This window comes from Ptychodera flava, chromosome 12, assembly GCF_041260155.1.
Source record: "Ptychodera flava strain L36383 chromosome 12, AS_Pfla_20210202, whole genome shotgun sequence".
NCBI lineage: Eukaryota > Metazoa > Hemichordata > Enteropneusta > Ptychoderidae > Ptychodera > Ptychodera flava.
In genome coordinates, this window is record NC_091939.1 from 19,095,074 (window position 1) to 19,116,582 (window position 21,509).

At 36.6% G+C, this 21,509-nt stretch overlaps 1 protein-coding gene across 2 annotated transcripts; it reads right to left on the reverse strand.

Annotated features, from left to right (window-relative positions):
* Positions 1-311: 311 nt before the first annotated feature.
* On the reverse strand, positions 312-12,713 carry LOC139145291 (RING finger protein 215-like). 2 transcript variants are annotated; one of them, XM_070716339.1, is made up of 10 exons: positions 12,431-12,700; positions 9,656-9,790; positions 8,370-8,444; positions 8,025-8,110; positions 7,522-7,582; positions 6,539-6,637; positions 4,954-5,073; positions 4,314-4,451; positions 3,912-4,014; positions 312-3,533 (listed from the first exon to the last, which is right to left on the reverse strand). In XM_070716339.1, exons 1-10 carry the CDS (start codon positions 12,671-12,673, stop codon positions 3,499-3,501), a joined length of 1,095 nt encoding a protein of 364 aa, XP_070572440.1. In that variant the 5' UTR covers positions 12,674-12,700; the 3' UTR covers positions 312-3,498. The 2 variants fall into 2 exon arrangements, with proteins under 2 accessions (XP_070572440.1, XP_070572441.1); XM_070716340.1 differs by lacking the exon at positions 6,539-6,637 and having other exon boundaries at positions 12,431-12,713.
* Positions 12,714-21,509: the final 8,796 nt, after the last annotated feature.

Below are 21,509 nucleotides of genomic sequence, written 5' to 3' on the forward strand. Positions count from 1 at the left end.
AAATTACCAAATATTTGAAATCCAAACTGGCCGCCATCCCTTTTTGGGATCTTTGATTTTCAAAAATTAAGATGGTTAAGATTTTTCTAATTAGAAGAGCTTTAAAATGAATCCCCTACCCTACCCTACCCCACCCCACCCCTAAGCAGTAGACAGAAAATTATTAGACAAATTTATATCTTATAAATGTCCTTTATATCTATCCCCAAGGCATATTCTACCTTGAGAAAGCTGGGTAGATCTAATCAGAACAGCAAAGAGTGAACAAACAGACTAAACATCACCATCTCTCTATCTGATTTTTTTCTAGATTGATGCAACAGGTGTGTCACTGAAGAACACACAAGATAACATTCTGTCAAATCAAAAAATCTTCATTTTGTTTATTATCTGTCTGTAAATATACCATACTGTAAAACTGTGTACACATATGCTATAAATCTCAAGTGTGGTTCTGACAATTGGAAATGAAGCAACTGTTTTAATTTCAAAGCACTACAGTTTTATTGAACTTGCAGCCCATCACTAAAGTGTAACAAATATTGATAAGCAATTGTCTCATCAGTGTATTTTGAAAATCACCGTCATGACATAGCATTTCTGAGATGCATAACATTTTATATTCATACAGCAGACAACAAAATGTTCAGGATAGCAAAGATGATATGTCTCTATCAATATCCTTTGCAGTAGTCCTATCTACCTATGAAAACAGCGAGGAACTTAGACTGGTGGCTTACAAGATGTTATGCCCCTTATGGAGTGTATTATCTTGCCTTAATCTACCTCCTCTTCCCTTGCTATGTGAGTGAAACCATTCTCATTACAGTCGACCACTGCACACACAGGCATTTTTGCTTATAAAAGCAATTATAATAATGATTCTGAGTGTTATTCATTTTTTTACATACTGGAAAGCAATTATAGATGCATCATTTCTAACAATCCGTCTGAAAATATCACTGCAGATCCCAAGTTGAATAGCATTGGCAAGCTTGGAAGTGAAAGGAGACTGTGGGAAGATAACACTCTAAAAAGCAGCAGGGCACATCATAATCCAACAGTCAAGGTTCTACACCATTTTCTTCAGGAGATGGGAACACTGCAAGGGATATTGATGGGGACTCATCAACTTTGTCATATCAAACAATGTCATCCAGACCACTGTAAGAGTATCTGCTCTTTGAACTTCTTCATCTCCCAGAACCATGAGCCAGCACAAATGGACATCTTTTTAAAGATTGTGGATCAAGGGATGACCAACATTGTTAGAGAAATAATTTGCTTCAGTCAAAGCAAGGAACGTGAGAGGGAACTGCATCTACAAGATTTGAAGATGGTACGCCACAACCAGTGAGAGAGACATACATTCTTTATATGACCTTGAGTTTCCCGGAAGTGGCTTTTTCCAGACCAATATTGCAATACGAGGAATTCAAGTTCAAGAACACTCAGAGAAACATAAATGTAACTAAACCAAGTGCAGTGAAAGTTTTGTGAGTGACATAATTCTTGAAGACACTGATAAAGATCACTGTTTTGTCTTGCAGATTTACTAAAAGATTTTGACAATTGCAAATTAACACCACATTTCAACAAATTTTGGAAAATGAAAGTCACATTAGAATAATAAAAAGTTAAATGTTAAACACAGAATGCTCAAAAACATAATTAAAATTTGGAATCTCTTTTAACAAACACATAGATTTAAAAGTCACTTTAAATATTCAGACTAAAAACATTAAAATCATATTGCAAGTTTTACTTCATTTGTAGTAAATACATGTACGTTGACCTGTTTGTGATTACTGTATTCTGTAAACATCTCACATTATTGAGGCAATTGCATTTATAAATATTGATTTAATATCTTTATATTGATCGGCGTGAAAGATATTTTGGACTTAAAGCAGGAAAAGCTGTAAATTTTAGATTTTTTCTCATTGTATTTGAGGCATTAGTAGACTGATAGATCCGTCGCTCGAAGGGGCATCCTTGTGAGTGACTGATCTTTCAGTCTAAGGTATATGGTAAAATTTTTGTTTAGCTTGTAAACAGTGAACAGTAGTTCTCCATAGCTTGGAAAAACAGAGGGGTGGTCAATTTACATAACAATGTTTAATTTGCATATTCTTTTGTCATGAAAAATATTCTGTATAGTTATTAACATATGAATAGAAAGCTCAAAAAATCAGATGGGTGGCCGGCCCCTCAAAATCCCCTTGTGTAGAACCCTGGTGAGTGTATAACAAAGTACCATTATACCGTTGACTTTGTCAAAGAAGGATGTACTATCTATACATTTTGAAAAAGTTGTCGTTTCTTAGAGGTGAAACTGACATTAAAACTCTGCATAAAATACAGGTATCACCATGCAAGTGAAGAAAATGTATTAAGGCAGTGGTGTATAGCAGAAAGCAGAAGAAACAAATTTTTCTTCGGCATTTCCTTTTAAACAGTGGTTTCTCTGTGAAAATTGTGAACAGAATGGTTGATGAGGTTGATCTGAGAATTAAGTATGGTGGTACAACTAAATTGTCAGACTACTGAACTCCATTTTACTGATATATGTATTAAGTATGATTGGGAAAATACTACAGCGTGAGTGATATTCTCAGGGAAGAGTCACATCAAATGGTCTAACAATATGTCTACACCATTGAATCCCTGAAGAATTCTCTTGGAACTTCAGCAATGATAGAGATTTTATACTTGTGACTTTTATCATGATTCAGAACTCTTAGAATATCATCCTGCTTCAAAAGGTAAAATGAAAATACCTTTTCATAGAGTGTCACAAAAAGGCAATTTAAAAGTATAAATTTGTAAAATAGCATTAGCCATTGTCACTGTTTTGTAAGACCAGCAACACTTGATATGAAGTTCCAAGAGCTATTTGTTAGAATGTCCCATGATTTTGTCTCATTGGTTTTTACACAATTTCGTTGTCAGGGATTCTATCAATTGACCTGCACAGTCAAGTCCATTCAAACCATAATTGCACTATTAGTACCTCACTGTCATTAATCTACAAGAATCCCACTAAGTCTCTCGTCCATCATTCCAGGAGGTAATTTCAGCCTTTGCCTGCAAGAATTCCCATTGCGGATCAAGGTAAATGATGCAGAATGTGATAAAATCCTGCATAAGCCAAGTATGACAGGGAAAGCTTTTGAGCTTTGAAGATTTCAATACCTGCAGGCTAACCCCATGGGTGAAGACGGAGAAAAAATTACGCAACGTACGTGAGCCCCAAGTAAATGTCACAGAACTGCTTGTACTTCAAGGTAAATGAAAGAGTTTGTAAGGAACCAGAGGCTAAGAGTACGAGAGTAAATCACACAGTTTGTATCAAATAGCATTGGTATTACCAATAGACTGGACATGTTTTGTATGAAAAGAGTCAAGAGGTCAAACATGTCATTGAGGAAAATTTGAGGTATCAGCAGAATACTTTGGACCTTATTATCCGACTTAAAAAGCATTTGTGGTGTGTTTTCAAGTCTCAATCTTCACATTACCAAACTTGTGATCTGAAGATACAAAAACAGAAATTATAAAGTAAGAAATAGTACCACAATAGTGGCTGGCTGACTGCACTGTGATATGTTGGAGCCTCAAAACTGACATTAATATCAACCAGCATTATAAGAACAGATGTTTATATACACCAGAATCATATATAAAACATAGGCTTGCAACAATCTAGCTCAATGAAATGGAACAAAACACCAATCATAGTATATTTACATGGCACCCACCTCAACACAAATATGTACATAAATACACTAACATACATCCACTAACTTTAAAGCCTCTCATGGCACTGTCAATCATAGTCTCTCTACTGGAAAGATTGAATATGTACAACAGATGACATACTGAGGTCACTGTTCACTTTTCTTGCTTACCTATGATATTGAGTTTACATAATGGGCATGTTCTGTGTTTTATCAACCAGGTGTCCACACATTTGGAATGGTACTCATGGGAACATGGTAAAACTCGAATCACCTGTAGAGAGTATCACAGAGCATATTAGTGAGTGGTCTAGATGGAGATGATCACGCGAATGTACATACATAGATGTTCACAGCATTATTGGCAAACAAAAAACTTATTGATGAGTAAACTAGGGTCTGTGAGATGGTCAGATGCTCTCATTCTGCCGTATGCCAAGATCTACAACTTTATCTAAAAATTCCATTCAAAAATCTCCGCTATGAGATACAGGAATTTCGGGAAGTGTTGACAACAGATATTTGTGGCGAATGCAATATCATATTTCAACCAATGAATGAGTTGTAGCCAACCTGCTTAGGAAAATATCTCTCCAGACAAATGGAACACTTTGGTTCCTCATCATCTCCTTTGTGTTTTCTCTTCTTGTAAGAGTAACATCTCGTCTTCATCTTGGACAAAACTTTAACGGTCAAATTTTGCAAAGCTTCCTGGAAGATGCAATAGAAAACATGGGTGTTTTGTGAAAATTTATATACAGACAAAACCATAAAGATAAAACTACATGTATCAAGATAAAACTTTAACTTATTAAACAGTGTTATATCTAACATTTGAAATTTATGCACATTTTACTTGATTGGTCTACTTATTGAAAAGTTATTCACTTCTTTCTTATTATTGCAAGAAAATGTTTTCTTGTTGTACACACAAAACTAACTGAAGAGGACTTTACCGGTACTCTTCACAAACAAGGTGTAATGAGTCTTCGTGATTCAAACTCTAAGAGTTTCAATGAAATATCATTTCCGAAATTTTTTAACTGGGAATAGATAAGATTTCCATGAAAAACAGCGGTAATTGATAATTATAAATAGAGGCTGGAGATGGAAAAATACAAAATTTTTGTTGTTCACATGACAGAATATTGACAACATTTCTAATGGCAATCACGTTGGTATTACACAGCTTGGGGTTTCTTGGCTTACTTACATCGATATCATCTGCATCATACATTGGGTTTCTAAACAGGTGGGGTGAGTGTAACATGATAAATAGTAGACCAACCACCAATGTTGCCATCACAATGTACAGCCAGTTACTGTAATGTGCCTGTTGAAATGTTTGAAGAAATCAGATAACATTCCCCAGTCAGCAAATCTAAAATTTACACTGATGTCACTGGAGTTACCTGCATTTATATTATGCAGCAAGGTCTAGAGTCAATTTTACACCAACTCAGCTTCAATGTATATTGTTTGTAGCAAATTACCATAGCTTTCCAGGTGGGTGACATCAGGATCTCACTTCTGTACCTTTGATATCATTTAATGGGTATTTTGCCCTAAAAAAATTCTGTACACTTGGTTTCAAGTGTTCATTTACAGATGTTCATATAATATGTATGTATATGTTTCTATGTAATAGGTACATTAAGGTTCTCTCGGCCCCTTGTTGGTTATGCAGTGTGTCCCTCTTAGGACCTGATTTACAGCTTTAGTGAGGTCTGGCTCAGTAAGTAGCCGTGAGTTTAGTAAACCGGTTGTGAGATAACAACCAGTCCAGTGCTTATTCTTTCCTCACAAAGGAAATTGTTATTAAAGGAAAAATGTTTGTATTTCTACGAGCAAGAACTTGTCCTCAAGTACAGTTATTTCATCAAGACTGTCTAACAATAAAAGGACAATATTTTTCAAGCCAGAACAGACACTTCCATTGAGGATAATTTGCAAGTTTTCATCTACAAGTATCCCAGTACGAGGTGACATTGGAAGAACTGCATACAAGCAGACACAGTCACTGTTGAAAGTATTTTTCTTACTTTACACAGGCACAGCTGCCTTCACATTAGATTCATTAATGTGTTACCATAAAAACAGAGTTTGGTATGACAAAACACCAAAGTATGATGGATAAACCACTAGTCATTGTACATTTGGATGATTGATCTACAGATTGCAATGTGAGCTATCTGTCTCCTAATCAAGCTCTTAACGTAAGCTGTGCTTGCATTGGTGCGATGCATATTTACTAATCATGGAATGGCAACAGCAGTTGGCTGAAATGTCTTTTGCTGTTAAAAAGCATGCAATGCAATGAGAAAAAAATATAAAATTTCTATCAAGGTAAGTGTTTCATCACAACATTGAACACTGGGCTTTGTGAAATACTAGTATTAGATAATTCTACCAGTCATGATTGGTAACAGAAATAATGTTTGGTTGCATAATGGTAACCACTACAGTGGTACCTGGTATGAATAATCTCTAAAGAAATATTTTTTAAAATTTGAATCAAATTTTATAATGATTGTGATTTCTGTTTTGGCTTATAAAATTGACCGATCACAATTGAGTTCTTCTCACAAATTGCCACGCTGTACGACTGAATAATCATGAGCCCTTCAGAGCTTTAAGCATGAACTTCAACCTTTGCACCACCATGGTTTAGCCCCACTCCATTGTTTCAGATAGGGAATGTGGGCTCGACTATAGCAGTATAGGGGTGAGAAGGTTGAGCAAATGTGCACAAAACAGATAGTGCTAGAGAGACGTGTGCAATGATAGCAGCAACTAACCTGTGAATTGGATGATGGGCCTCCAAAACACACTGTTCCCCAATAGCCACCCCCTCTAGCTCTCCCACAAGTGGACCACAGAGTAATGGTCGATATTGTCTTCAGTGGCCAATGCAAGGCAATATAACATACACAAACAGAACAAAGTCAGTTTAAGTTTCAGTACCAGTAATGCATAACATTATTATTATTAATTATAAAAGACCCACAGAAGCTCAGAGCCAACCCAAACACAGCTTGACATTTACAGTTTAATTCTGTCTGTTTTGCTGATATTAAGGAATCAAAATCTTCTATGAAAAGACTAGACTAGACCAAAGGGCTAATGAACAGTATATTTTTTTGAAAGTACGAATACTATCATGTACTTTGATAGGTACATCATAAATCTGCAGTTTACTGCTGTGAGGTTAGTTTGGAGGATTAGTTTTAGGAACATGACATGATTGGTAATCAGATGATATTCTACCATGCAACAGCTGTGGAAATATTTACCAGAGCAAAGAGATTTAAGCAATGTGAAATGGTATGCGCGCTTTCCACATATTTACTACCTATGTAGGATTTGACCCATTTGCAGATAAAATGTTAAACAGGATGGGGAAAGCAAATTTTTAGGGGAAAGAAAGATTGATAAAGTTGACTTTCAGACTTTGCATAAATTACCTTTTTCTGCACAAATTCGAAATTCCATAGATGACTGTTATATATGCCTACATTGAAAGTCTTTGGAACTGACAGGGAACTGATACAGAGGACAAAATGATTTGGAACTGTCCTAAATGTGTTGAAATATATAATGTTACTTGTTATGGTATTTACAAATTTGTCATAAAATCTGCAGATTGTTTTGACTTGTAAGGAAATGAACCAATCGCAGTAAAACTTGTGAGACCATTCTATGTCAGCTTAATTGTTTCCTAACACTTATTTAATGATTAGTTAAGAAAGTAAGCCTGATGATGGGTATAGAGTTAACATACCTTAAAATCATAGTAAGAAATATTGAAGCTAATGTTTGCTCTCAAAAATGACTTGCCAGCCCTGTGTAATGAACAAAACAATTACCATAGTCAGTCTGAAGTCTTCAATAAAAGTTTTTTATGCGAGCTGATGACATGTATTGAAGGAATAAGCAAGAACAAACAATTTTTACATTCTAAAGATAATGATATTGTTAAAAGATTTCATTTTAACTCAAATGTAAATTTCTTCTCTCAAAGATGAGTTTTGGAATGTGTTCGATTATAAATGTTGATAGGCCAACCTGATTCTTTAAAAGATGTCCCTAGAGGGCGCTGTTCAATATCAGCCGTATGCATCTGTCGAGACAACTGACCTGGTTGAATGTTCTTGTCAACCCTTTTCACACACCATCATTTCCCAGTTGCTACAGTCTGTTTGAAATTCTGATATCCTTGAAACAGATTATTCAGAATTATAATCAGATAAATACAAATGTCTCTTCCGGTGTAAAAAATCTTACCTTTGTACACTACTGATAAACTTGGAGATATATTTTGTTTCATTGATGAAGACAATTGGCTTTGAGAATAACTGAGATGCATCCAGCTGTTGAGGTGGAAAGTATTCAAAACGACTTTAAGATGTTTTTTTATTTATGTTTACTATAGAACAACTTTGCTTACACTTGGAAGAGATCAATTTACAAAAGTCTTGTTCAGGAAACAATACTTGTAGTCTTTGAAAAGTTCATTACTGCATGGCAGGAGTCTTCAAAATGTGGATTTCTCCAGTGGCGTCACACCTCAACTTGCCAACTAAATGACAGTATCACTTATTGTAAGAAAGGACTGAAGTACTGTCGTACCTGCATCCAGACATGGGTATCCACATTGGCTAGAATTATCAAAGCAGAGGCTCCAAACAACATTACCTCAGTCACCTAGAGTGAAAAATATTAGAAGAAAAGAATTATCATTTTGAGCTTCCTAATGGCACCACTACAGCATATTAGATTACATATTGAGCAAGGGACTGTAACAAGTAACCATGAAAATGTCTGGGTAGTTTATTTGCATTTACTTAATAACTTATCTGTAAGTTAGGAATTGACTTTTGCATACTCATCATGCCCTTGGAGTTGGCCAGGGCATAATAAATTGCATGTCATTACTACTTCCATGTTTGAAGGTTAATCATTGACTTAGGAAACAGCAACATTGTACAAAAAACTTGCTAACTCAATGATCATAAACTTCATAAAGGTGAAAATCATATTTTCAGTGGGTAAAAATATATACTTAGAAATATAATCTATGGGGAATTTAAAACTGGACCCTGCCTGGTTTATTGATCGACACACAAGATGAAATATTCCTGATTTTCCAGGGGTAGGTCAAACAGCGGTTCTCGTTTAAGTAGAGTGCACCTACAGGACACATTCAGACTCAAATTTTTACAATTCTTTTCTGATATACCACTTCTGGGTGCTCATTTTAAGGCTCTCGTAGTAAGAATAATTTTTACTGTCTTAGTTTTCAAAAAGAAAATTTTATTTTCCCATCTAGCCAAAACAGAAATGGCAGCCATCTTTAATTAGGTAATTTCTCTTGTGCCAAAAATTTGGATGGTGACCCTTCATTTTATTTTTGATTCGATGAGAGAATGGTTGAAGGTTTCATTGGGAAAAGTTTGTTCAAAAGTTTATAAATAAGTCTTTCACTTTTGAAGCATATACTACCTTATAGTTGTTGAGAGGAAGTTTTGAACACATGAAGAAATGTCCATAACCGTTTTAGCAAAAAGGGCGTTAAAACAAAGGACAGACGGTCAGATACAAACTTCTTATTAGGATGTTTAAAGTGACTCCCACACTGACATCAACATGGCATATCAAAGTGCAAAGCATCTAGGACTTTGTCACTTTCACATTATACAATTGAAAGGCTGAATTACATTGGTTATAATATTTTTGCATCATTGACAAAAATGCACATTACCTATTAATGTACATAAATAACTGATATGCAGATTTTGACCAATCACAGTTTGGAAGGATACTGTAGGCTGCAGGGAGGTCTATTGCAAATTACACACTTACAATGAATATCATCTTAGTTTGGTTGAAATTGTCAATTAGAAAGATAACATTACCCTGTCAATGAAGGAACAGCATGGTTTATCAATGGGAAAGTCTTCATCAGTTACTGTGGTGAGGTACAACACGCCGATCCAATCCTTCTCCTTGGACAAACCCTTGTCAGCAGAATTTGCACAATTGGAAGACAGCTGGTTGATAAAAGACAAAAAATATTAATTGTAAAACAATTAACAAATGAAATAGGATTTGTACGAAGATAAGTGCACAGAAACTTTTGTCTATGAACTTAGAAGGCTTTCCTAGGGGCCTTTAATGTATCTCAAACCCTGATGACTCCCTAGGTTATTGGTGATTAATGCAAAATCCTGTCTGTGTCCACTAATCTTTACCGAAGCCAAAGTAAGTCTGATAATGGTTGCCATTTGTTTGCAGAACTTTGAGTACAAAACTGATAGTTAGGGTTCATTCACCTGTGAATTCATTTGGTATCTCAATTATCTATAACAAGGTGAAGTGTGCACCTGTGATATATATATAGTCAAAAACTCATTTTTTCATAATCTGCCATCTCAATTTGAATAAAAACAAGATACAAGAATGATTCAATTCACAGAAGTGTCAATGAAGTCTGATCCTTCCTCGATAAAGTCAAAACAAAATAGCCTTCAGACATGCAAATACCTAGAATCAATTAATACCAAAACTGAATATATTAATACCAAAACTGGAAAATTACAGTGTGTTTAATGCCATTTTTTCGGTATACCACACAGCTCAGCAAACATTTAGTAAAGAAAGTTAACTGCACGTCAAAAAGAAGAATCAAGTACTCAAAGATACAAATAATAATTTACAGCAAGATATACCCCTTGTCAAGCACAGTTTCAAAATTATTCCAGGAATATTTATCCACCCAGCCTTTTTACTAAAATTTCATTTTTTTAGTATTTTGTAAACTATAGTAAGAAAAAGCTTACGGAATGTGAACATTTGATCAAAATACTGTTGCATATCTAGGAATTGTCTGCCGATTTCAGGACTTGTATTCTTGTTTTTCATAAGTTAGATGAAACTGATCATGTCAAAAATGAATGAATGAACGCATTACGTGAAAGAGCACTAATAGAGGACAATATATGACAGAGAATTTTATCATCAATTAAGCCTGAAGATTACGTGCAGGAGTTTTAATATGTCATTTCAATTACAATGAGGATAGAAGACTATTTTCTCAAGAAAAAATATACCATATTGCCAATTACCAATATACATGCATGGTATGGTGAGTAACTGTCTGGCCTTTCAACTGGGCGCCATTTGCTGGATATGAGACAGTGCTTACAGATTTCATATCATCAGTGTAATCAGACCTTTAGATTGCAAAAACGGGTTAACTGGACCTCCTCATATCGTAAGTATAATCAGACCCTTGGATTGCTAAACTAGGCTAACTGTACCTCCTCAGACAGACTGAGTGGCCACATGGCCAGATCTAGATTAACCTAGTTATGTATGTACTCCTGTATTACATCTATGGTCTACATGTCAGTTTTGGACTCACTACTTACCATCAGAGTTTCATTGTTTTCAGAACCCTATAAAGTAAGTTATATATTTACTGGACTAGGCCAGCTACACCCCAGTAAAGTACCACACTTAAAGGCCTGTGTCGACGTCAGATTGTCTCCCAGGGAAATCTACTTATTAGATTACAATTTCAATGGAAAACAAAAGGCTGTGACATTCAATCCTCTTATAGACTAAAACAAACTTGATCTGGGGGATCAAGTCCCTGGCCTTTAATTAAGAACTTGTCGGAAGGTAATAGGTAGACAAAGTCATGTGACTTGAAAGCAGCATAATTTGATCTGGGAATAATTACAGCATATACCGGTAATTACATTAGTTTGTTTTACATGGAGGTAGAAAGAAGTCTTTCTTTCTACCTCCATGGTCTTCAGACTACATACTCAGCTGTTACTAGATACGCACTGTAGCAAGTAGGAAGCCGGTATAAAAATGACACCAAGTGAATGGGGTTACCTGTTCTGACAACTTTGAAAAGTTGCATCATGGCTAAGTCACAGCAGTACGTGCCCCGAAAGAGATGTACAGAATTTCTCAAAAATTACAACTGCTACATCCTGCGTTTGGTCTACCGAAATCTGCAATTATTTGAAATAATTTCCACCTCAATATCGGGCAGGTAGCTGTAAAATTCCACCTGCCCGACCAAAGGTTATTTCCTAAGTACTCTCATAGTGAGCTATTTTGCCATGACCACAGTGCGTACCTCGGGTTACGTCATGACGATAGCTTATGGTGCATTGGATTTTTAATCCAGTACATGCATGTCATATGTATGTACTGTTTATACTGTGCGCTACCTCCTTGGTACAGCCTAAAAGCAGGAAAGGGGGCGCGCCGGGCGGGGGTCTGATACCATAGGAAACTGTCATATTCGTATACATCCAGGGGTCAAAAGAGACATGGTGATCGACATTCTGATGATAGGCAAGACTCCATGTCGTGAGCAGTCAAGTGCACAACATATGTAATCATTTCGACAACAGATAGGAAACATCCGCCAAGCCGATGACATAATCATTTGCGCCCCGATAGTGGATATCGCACTGATTCGCAGCCCCGGACGCTGGCGTTACACGTATACAGGTGTAGAACGTAAATAAAAGCCAGGCGGGTATTTTTTACAAGTCGTAAAAACGGACACTTTCAGGAGAAGAAACGTGTTGTGAATGATAGCAGCGTCCGTCTGCGTGTTAAACATCTGGCACGAACGGAATGCCATGTCAACCACCATCACTTACCATTTGTAGTCGCCCCTCTGCATTTTCGACAGCTCCGATGCCGGTGAAATTCCCCAGTACCTGGAATTCTGAGTCCCTGTCTACTTTCCGGTTGTTGTATACGTTGATGAAAGCTGTCCTTTCACCAAGAACTGTTTGTACGAGAATCAGCGAAAGTGCAACCGAGTATATCGTATTTTTATACGATTTGGGAGATGTAGACATCCCGTTGACAGCCGACCAGCTGACTAGAAAGACAGCCATCTTACATCATGCATCATTGCATGTACATAAACACGAACACATTTGTCAATGCTAGAGTACGATTCGGACTTGGTTTCGGATGCTAATTCGAATAAACGCCGCAAGTAGTGCACTTCTAGCAATCTGATCACAACCAGATTAGAATTAAAATGGTGACGTGGCGACATTTACTCGATATTTACTATCCTTGATACTTGCGACAACTAGATTACGAGAACAGCAAAGAACAAAAAAGGTTTACATGTAAACATTGCCAACTCCAGATACGATTTTATCAGAGTGCATTCCTAGCGGAATACTGAGGAAGTTTTTCGATTTAAAAATCCATCGATGAATTATTTTCAAGCGATTTTAATCGTTTTCATTCAGGACATTGACATACTTTGGTTTAAAATTCTCTGAAATTAAAAGAAAAACAAAAATTTTGACACCTTATCTTATACCACAAGAGGGCGTACTTTTTATCCCACAGCATGCCTGGGCCAGGCTGGACTTGCACAGTGCATACATGCCCGTACGGCGTCCGTAGATGGGTAGTCAAGAGAATCAAATTAGTGAACAAGTGCACCAAACCTTACATCAGACGCAGTCTGTATGTCGTCACTGTTTTTTTTTCTTTTGAATTTTTTTTTATTTACAAAAACAGAGAAAAGGTACAGCAAAAAGACACGAAAACAAAACTGACAAAAGACAAAGAACAGGGATAGTGCTTACAAAAAAGAAGACAATCTATGATTCAAAGTACATTACCAGAGTATGCCAGCGACTCCTATACTTTTCAGTTGTATTGTTTTGTAGGCAATGTTTCTCTCAATTTCGTGTTTTTGTTTGACCTCCGCTATATATAAATAGAACGGAAGAACTTTCTTTTCTCGTCTACACTTATACAAGAACTGTTTCCCTAATATAATACAATAATTTAAAATACAGCTGAATTCAAGGTTGCCGAGAATAATGTCACGGTTGTTTAAATTGATTGACTTCAATATAACTCTTTGCCACCATTCTTCAAATTTGTGCCAAAACATTTTTACAAACTTACAATCATAAAATAAATGAAACTGAGTTTCTCTTTCCACTTCACAAAATGTACACAGATCATGGGATAGTTTCTTCCATTTCATTAACCAGTAGTTTGTGGTAATACAATTATGTAATATTTTATATTGAAATTCCTTACTTTTTACATCTGTTTGCAACTTTTTGTGGAAGATCAAAGTAACTAGAACTGTTTGTTAGCAATTCCTGTCCAAGAACAGTGACAAGTTTGTCATTAAAGTTACTAAAATGTTGCTTATTGTACATCAAAATGTCATACAATGATTTTGTTTCTAAAGTAAGTAGATTGTACAACTTGTTTCCCCTGAATACGTTAAGCTTTCTTGTTGAAAAGAAACTGCTGTGGGATTTAAAGGATATCTGTGTTTAGAAACAACAGAAACAATACCAGCCCACAGCATAAAAAGCCGTTTAGGTACACCGTGTTTTACCCAAAAGTAAAAAGGAATAAGTTTTCCATTGTTGTCATATAAATCACTTACATACCATACCATACCATACCAGAAAATCTTTGTTAAAAACTGACTGTCCATGAATTACAATATGTTGATTATTCCAGATGAACTCGTTCTCATCAGTCTTATGTCTTATTGCAGACCAAGCTGAAAATACATCTCTATAGAAACTTGGGAGATTACACCCGCCAAGGTATTGACATTATAGTTACAATAAACCAAGAAATCAGCGTTGCCTATGTTGTTGAGATAATAATTAAGGAAAGTTTCCATCCACTTTGATTAGATTGAAAATACCTAATAAGCCATTTTAGTCTCGAAACCAAAACCATATTTCTTAAATGGGGTGCGTTAAGACCACCTTTACTAATTCTACTTACAAGAGTACTTCGTCTAACTCTCTCATGTTTACCGTTCCATATAAAATTAAAAATAAGTGTATTAATTTGTTTCAGATACTTTTCTGGCAAGTTGGTGAGAGATGCAACATAAAGGAACTTAGAAACAATAATGTTTTAACTATTTGAATCTTTCCCATGATAGTAAGATTTCTCATCTTCCACAGATTAAGACATTGTTTTGCAGACTTTATTTTCTCCTCATAATTAATTTTGTCTGCTTTTTCTGTCTCATAAGATAGACAAATTCCAAGAACACAAATTAGACCACTTGGCCATGAAATTCCTAATGGCTTGTTCTGACAATATCTATTACTACCTAACCAAAGTGCTTCAGTCTTTTCTTTGTTAATCTTCAGGCCAGAGATGTTGCCAAATGTCTCAACCATTGTGAGAAATTTTTTGGCAGATTTCACATCTCATAACATTCTAGTGGTGTTATCTGCATATTGTGCAATTGATAACTCATTTTTCCGATGTGAATCCGTTTCTTTGTTTTGTTATGACGAATGGGTCGTCACTGTTATTTTCTATATTTATTTCAGAAAACAAACTTGTGTAAGTCTATTAATCACATATTTGAAGTTTGTCCACTCCAAAAATTTTAAAAATTACGTGACTTCAATATCTTGGTGAACTATTACTGACATTGACATTGGCATCCAGACAATTTTTTTATGTATCAAAGTCAGCAAAGATTACTCCCGCTTTGGAATTTTCCACGTGATTTTTAAATGACCACGCTCTTGTTTCTTCATGAATATGTGTGTTGGAGATGTTAAGTTTTTGTTTGTTTGTTTGTTTTCATACCTTGTAGTGCCAGTGACGGAGCATTCGCTGTTATTGAATAATTGATGAGGGGAATCAGTTCATTAAATAAACAATCGATATAAAGTTCTCCCACTGCTTTTAATATCTCGAAAATGTGGATTGTCTTTCTCATTAACCTCACCACATAATTAAATCAATAATTTAGACAAAAGACAAAAGAATTTCATGAGAGCCAAGATACGATTAAACATTTCACAATATAATTGATCAGTAGTTTAAAATACATGTTCAGTATGCTGAACACTTTTCATGATCACAAGAGGATCTCTTTTGTGACTCCGAGAGACTGCCTTGTGTATGATTGTAGCCTGAGCTTGAGGGCCTGCTTTGGCAGCATTATGCCTTAGCTTAATTCTTTCCCCACTTCACTTGGAACTTTTTTCAAATTGGTCGATTCCGGCAACCTTTATAATTATCTTCTCACAGAATCTTGTTTTCTCTCATCAACAATAGTTCCAGTTCTTTTTGTCAAATCGTTTTCCTTTTCGTGACAATAACAAAAGCAAACCGTGACTTGGACAGGGAAGGAAATGTACAGCTATTTTTTGTTTATCGTTTATTTGGCTGTGGTTTTAGTTATTTGTTAGCTTGATTGCACTGGACAGTAGTAACTAACATTTAACGTTTTCTTTGGGACTACATTCATGTACATACTGAAACAGTTTTTGATTGGTCTCAACAAAATTACACATCGCATATACACGCAGAGCAGCTTATTTGGACAAGCTGAATAACTAGTATTTCAGTACATTTTAGGGAGTTACAAAGAAAGAAAAACTTAAGACGAAGCAGATGAAATAATATAAGTATAAAATTTGTCAAAGTTACGTTTTCCGTACCTTTAATGTAGTATGCGCCTCGAAAGACTTAAACTTTTGCACAAACTTTCCTCAATGAAACATTCAACCATTCTTAACATAAAAATCGGGATCGCCGTGCCAATTTTGGAACTAGCGAAATAGATTACCCAACATTTTGCGATATTTGAAATTCAAAATGGCTTCCATCACGGTGTTAACTCTATGGGAAAACAAACTAAATTTTGGATTTTCGAAAAACTAAATCGATGAAAGTTTTTCTCTCTCCAAGAGTTCCCCCACAGGTGGTAGATCAGAGAAGAAGTGTAGAAATTTGACAGTCTGAGTATCTGTCTCTGAGGCGCCTTCTACCTTAATATAGCCCAGTTATCATTGTCATGGCAACATTACAGAAAAGAAACAGTCATATGGTTCTCATTAATTCATATAAAGGTTAATACATGTGCAAGCAAGCAAACTAAAAATCTAAGTACATTTAAAACATCAGGGAAAATGTGAACTATAATACTCCACACAACTTGGTCTTAGGATGTTCTGGAAAATACAATAAAAATTTTGAAATTAAAAGGAGACCCTATACATGGAATAAGATTTAAAAAGGGACAAGATGAGTGCGCCAAATGTAAAAAATAATGATTAACTAACTGTAAATTTTGGTGTATTGTTTTTTTCTTCATTTTTGACGCCCGTCTTCTTTTTATCTGCTCTTTTGTTGGCTTTTTAAAATCATTTTCTGCTCCAAATCGTCCAAGCCCCTCTCCCGATATCAAATGGTCCACCCCTTAGCAGACACTGTTCTGAAGAGTTGACAACTTTTACATCCCAAGCTTCTCCGAAACCACTGGTTTGATATTACTTTCGATATTTGGTCAGTAGATGACGAGGGCTGACATCATTCAAATTTGTCCAAATTGTGAAGAAATCAGCAATATCGCATTTTAAGCGGATATTTCTCTCATTTTTGTCAAATATCTTCTTCATAACCACTGTTTCAATTCACAGGTCCTCAGGGATCATTCAATGTAAATTGTGCAGAGAAATCTGCAACTGATATGCGACATGGTATTTGAGAATATTTCTATTTCTTCTAGTATCTTCCATGAATTTTAACCCCAAGTCGGACTGCATCCAGAAATGTAGTAACATATTTATGAAATTATTACAATTTCAAAAAAAAAACAAAAACAGAAACACCTCATAATCTTTTCGAGCCGGGGTTCATGCTGAACAAAGTGCTGTGATATTTGGTATGGAAATGCCCAGGGATGAACTCGTTCAGATTTTTTCGAATCATGATGAATCTAGCATTATTCTATTTTTTAGCATATTTCTGTTACGACGATCTCGTTGGTTGAATAAGTGGGTTTTGTGGAGTTAGAATCGTCTTGGCTACGTATAAGAAAAGCCTAAAGTTACATAAACGACGCCCTCTAGAGTGGCGACTCAAAGACCATACATTTAAACGGTCCCAGACACTTCGCACCAAAACCACTTCGCACCATACCATCTCGTCCCATACCATTTCGCACCAAAACCACTTCGCACCAAAACAACCTCGTACCAAAACCACTTCGCCCCAAAAGTCATGTCCCAAAACCACTTTGCCCGAAACTTATCGCTAACTGGTAAAGCTGAAAATAACCACCTTTCTGTCATCCTGGACTGAAATCTTGAAAGTGTACGCATTTCGCGAAATTGACATCGTGCAATTCCGCGCAAGGCACCTGAGTTGTTGCATTTGCGTGTTTCTATTTTCTTATTCTATCGTTTATGGTTTCATGCTACAATATATGGTTCGTGGTAGCCAAAATGTCCTAACACATTAATGCTTCCAAGTTGTAGGTAAAAACAACCTTATGATACGTCGTAACATCGTTGTTTCAGGACGAGTTGACGGTACTATACTTTGGGCGAAGTTGTTTTAGTACGATGTGGTACTTGGGGCGAAGTGGGTTTGGGCGAAGTAGTACTTGGGACGAGGTGTTTTGGTACGAAATGGTTTTGGGACGAAGTTGTGTGGGGCGAACTGGTTTTGGTGCGAAGTGTCTGGACCCATATAAACAAAGTGTTCTAACAGTGGAGGTAGTCATCTGTGTTCAATCTCCATGATCTAACCGTCCAATAGGCCGTTGAGAAAACATTTTTCTTGAGGGTCTACGATCTAAACGCGGTTTACAGCTGTTTCTAATGTGGTCCCCCTGCCGTAATGGTGATTATCAAAAGGAAGCTCAATCTGACGGAAAAAAAGAACAAACATACGATCAATATATTTCACATTTCATGAATACAATATTTAATGTATTTTGCTTGGACAATATAGCTAAATGGGCATGTGGTTGACATATTAAAATCTTACGTAGATTCCAAAAGATTGTCTTTTTATAAAGCGGAAAGGTTCAACGACAATTTTTGTGTGAAAAATCCTGTTTCACCTGGAAGATGATGTCCGAAAGAAACATTTTCAGCTTTTTAAGAAAAAAAGCCGTTTGTGAAAAATAAAATACTCACACTACGTTCGCAAAGCATATTTGTTTATTGTTTTGTTTGCCTTGTTTTGGGGGTGGGTTAGCATTCTCTATGGAGCAACTCAGAGGAATAAACAATCAGGTGAGAAGAGACTATTGTTTCTGTTTTTGTTGGTTGCCAAGCAGTTCGGCAAAATCATGCACTAAGCGGTGAGCCTTCTGAGGTGGGAAAAGGGGACCCGCCAACATCTCGTATCGCAGTAGGGGCAGTAGTTGCGAATAGCTTTTACATAAAAGTTTCATTTTGTTCATAACGTGCGAAATCAATACCAAATACACACACGTTTGCTATCAGAGTTGTCTAGAAGGAACTGTATTTAGGGCCTAATTGATAAAAATTTCAAAGGAAATCAAATGAGTGACAAAGTGTTGACAAGCCCTAGCCTACACACATTTGTAATTGTGAGAACCAGCGATTGAGATACGGGCGGATAAAATTTTTATAGTCTCAGCAAAATATATGAATAATTTTGAACTATGAATATTATCAATAAAGCCAGTTTGGTATATGATTAGGGTTGAGCTCCCTTTCCACTCTACAATACTTGAAAAATCCCTGTACGGGTTCAGTAGGGTTTGACTTTCCTTTCCGCTTTTCGCATGCAGTAACATGGAAAACGAGTTACTGAACGCATACTGATCAAAATTGACACAGCCGTTTCGGGCCTACGGTTTGCCAAAACATTGTTCATTACATTATCATGCCTGCCCGTCGCATCTTGATTGGTCGAGCTGAACCACGTGACTGACCACAAATACACAGTAATAGTTTGTTTATATGCCCGTGAATATAAATAATAAGATTAACAACTCAAAGTATTGTAACTTTACAGCTCAATCGTAAATCATTATCATTAAAAAAATAAAACGGAGCACTTGTAGGTCAAGTTGAGACACTTTTTTTCTGTAAACATCTCCGGATTTGCCAATTTTTAGGCCTACACAGCGCGCGTAACAGTGCGTCGCGTATTGCTCAGTTTCTGGGGCCCAGTTGTCGTTCGCTCCTGAAATTTTCGGAAATTTTGACGGTTTTCTTGGGTTCGCTGATAATGTAATGGAAATAACAGACTCCGCTCTGACCATATTAACATTTATTTGTGGGCGCGGGCTCGAGGAAAGCCAAATTAACGGGCTTGGCAAGCCTCGCCCGTTAATTTTTGGCTTTCCTCTCGCCCTTGCCCACAAATAAACGTTAATGGTCAGCGCGTCGCGCGTTATTTCCATATTAATATGGGCACTCCTCGTTTCTCGAATTAATTCGCAGACCTTCTAGGTTATTACCATTCTGATGTGGTTTTCCTTCTGACTTTTGCATGTGTCGTTGCGAAAAATTGCTGAAGCTTAAACGTGATATGTTTTATCATAATGTCGTTGATCTTTTGTGAAGAACACCGGAATTGCCGTAGGCCTACTCGTACAACAATAGATCGCACTGTTCGATATGTTGAATATGTTGTTCAAAGAAAAGTGACCCTTTGTCTGCTGTAAATTGCAGAGCTTCACTTTCCCAAACACATTTTTTCTTTCAGGGTAATCGTTTTGTTTTCATCAGCAAACAGGTTGCGCGATTCATGATAACTTTAACCAATTCATACCATTTCCTTCTTTAGCGGTCTAACTTTGCCATAGGCCTAGATAACAAACAGAGGTGGACCAAACCATGGTGATGATGGGGTTCCTTTTCTGAACCACGCACCAATGGTGGCGCTGTGTTATAAATTCTCTGTCTTTTGTTCCTCTATCTTCACTTTCGCTCACACTTCTCATTCTGTCAGGGGATGGTCAGGTTCTATGTCCTGGGGGTCGGTAAATTTTGAGTCGTTGACCGCCCCTGCCAGGAATAAAAGACAAAACGGGGATACCACCCCCCCCCCCGATTGGCCAATGCTGAAAACGGGTTGACCCCCAGTAAACCAGCCCTGGTAGTGGTATGGTATTACGTATTCATTCTCCCCACAGCAACTCACCGTGTCATTAACAATTCAATGGAACATTTATGCAAATTGTTTCTTGATATCAGAAATTACCAGAGAGACCATATTAGGCCTATCTCCACTGATAAACCTTAGCAGATTGTCTCATTGACGGCGCTTGCCCTTTCAAGACAATGTCTCGATATTGAATAGGGTGGTCTAGCTCTTTATATTAAACTTTCAATTGAAATGCTTGGATTTAATCATAAACAATGTATTCAATTTTCAATGCCAAGTTGACTATTTTCAACCGCGGGCCATCCGGGTACTTGCAGGTTCTTACGTCATATTTGCGTCACAGCGCTAAAAACCACCAAACCAATATTCAAAGTTTCAACATACACAAATGGCATAACTTTTACTTCAACTTTTTTTTACACAATTTCTGTATCATTCGCTCTTCTGTATCGTGCGATCTCTCATTCACCTCGCTCACGTGCGTTGCACCTAGGCCTATGACGTCACTCAGTGGTCAAGAATTGAGACATATCCACAATCGTCGGTAAAAAAAGTCAAGTCAAATATCCGAAAATCGCTCTGTAACGGAAACTAAATGATGCATGCCTGGTATAATATGGAATTTGTTCTCTCTTACAATCAAAATCTCACTAGCGCCCCAGAGCACTTTCAAAACAGGGCTATCCCCTCTAATCTACTGGGATCCCCCCCAAGTAAACAACTGACCATTCCCTTAGTTGGCTTGGACTTGAAAGACTTGCTTGAGCTCGCGGACGGACGACGACAAAGGGCAATCAAAAATAACTTTTAGGAAAATTT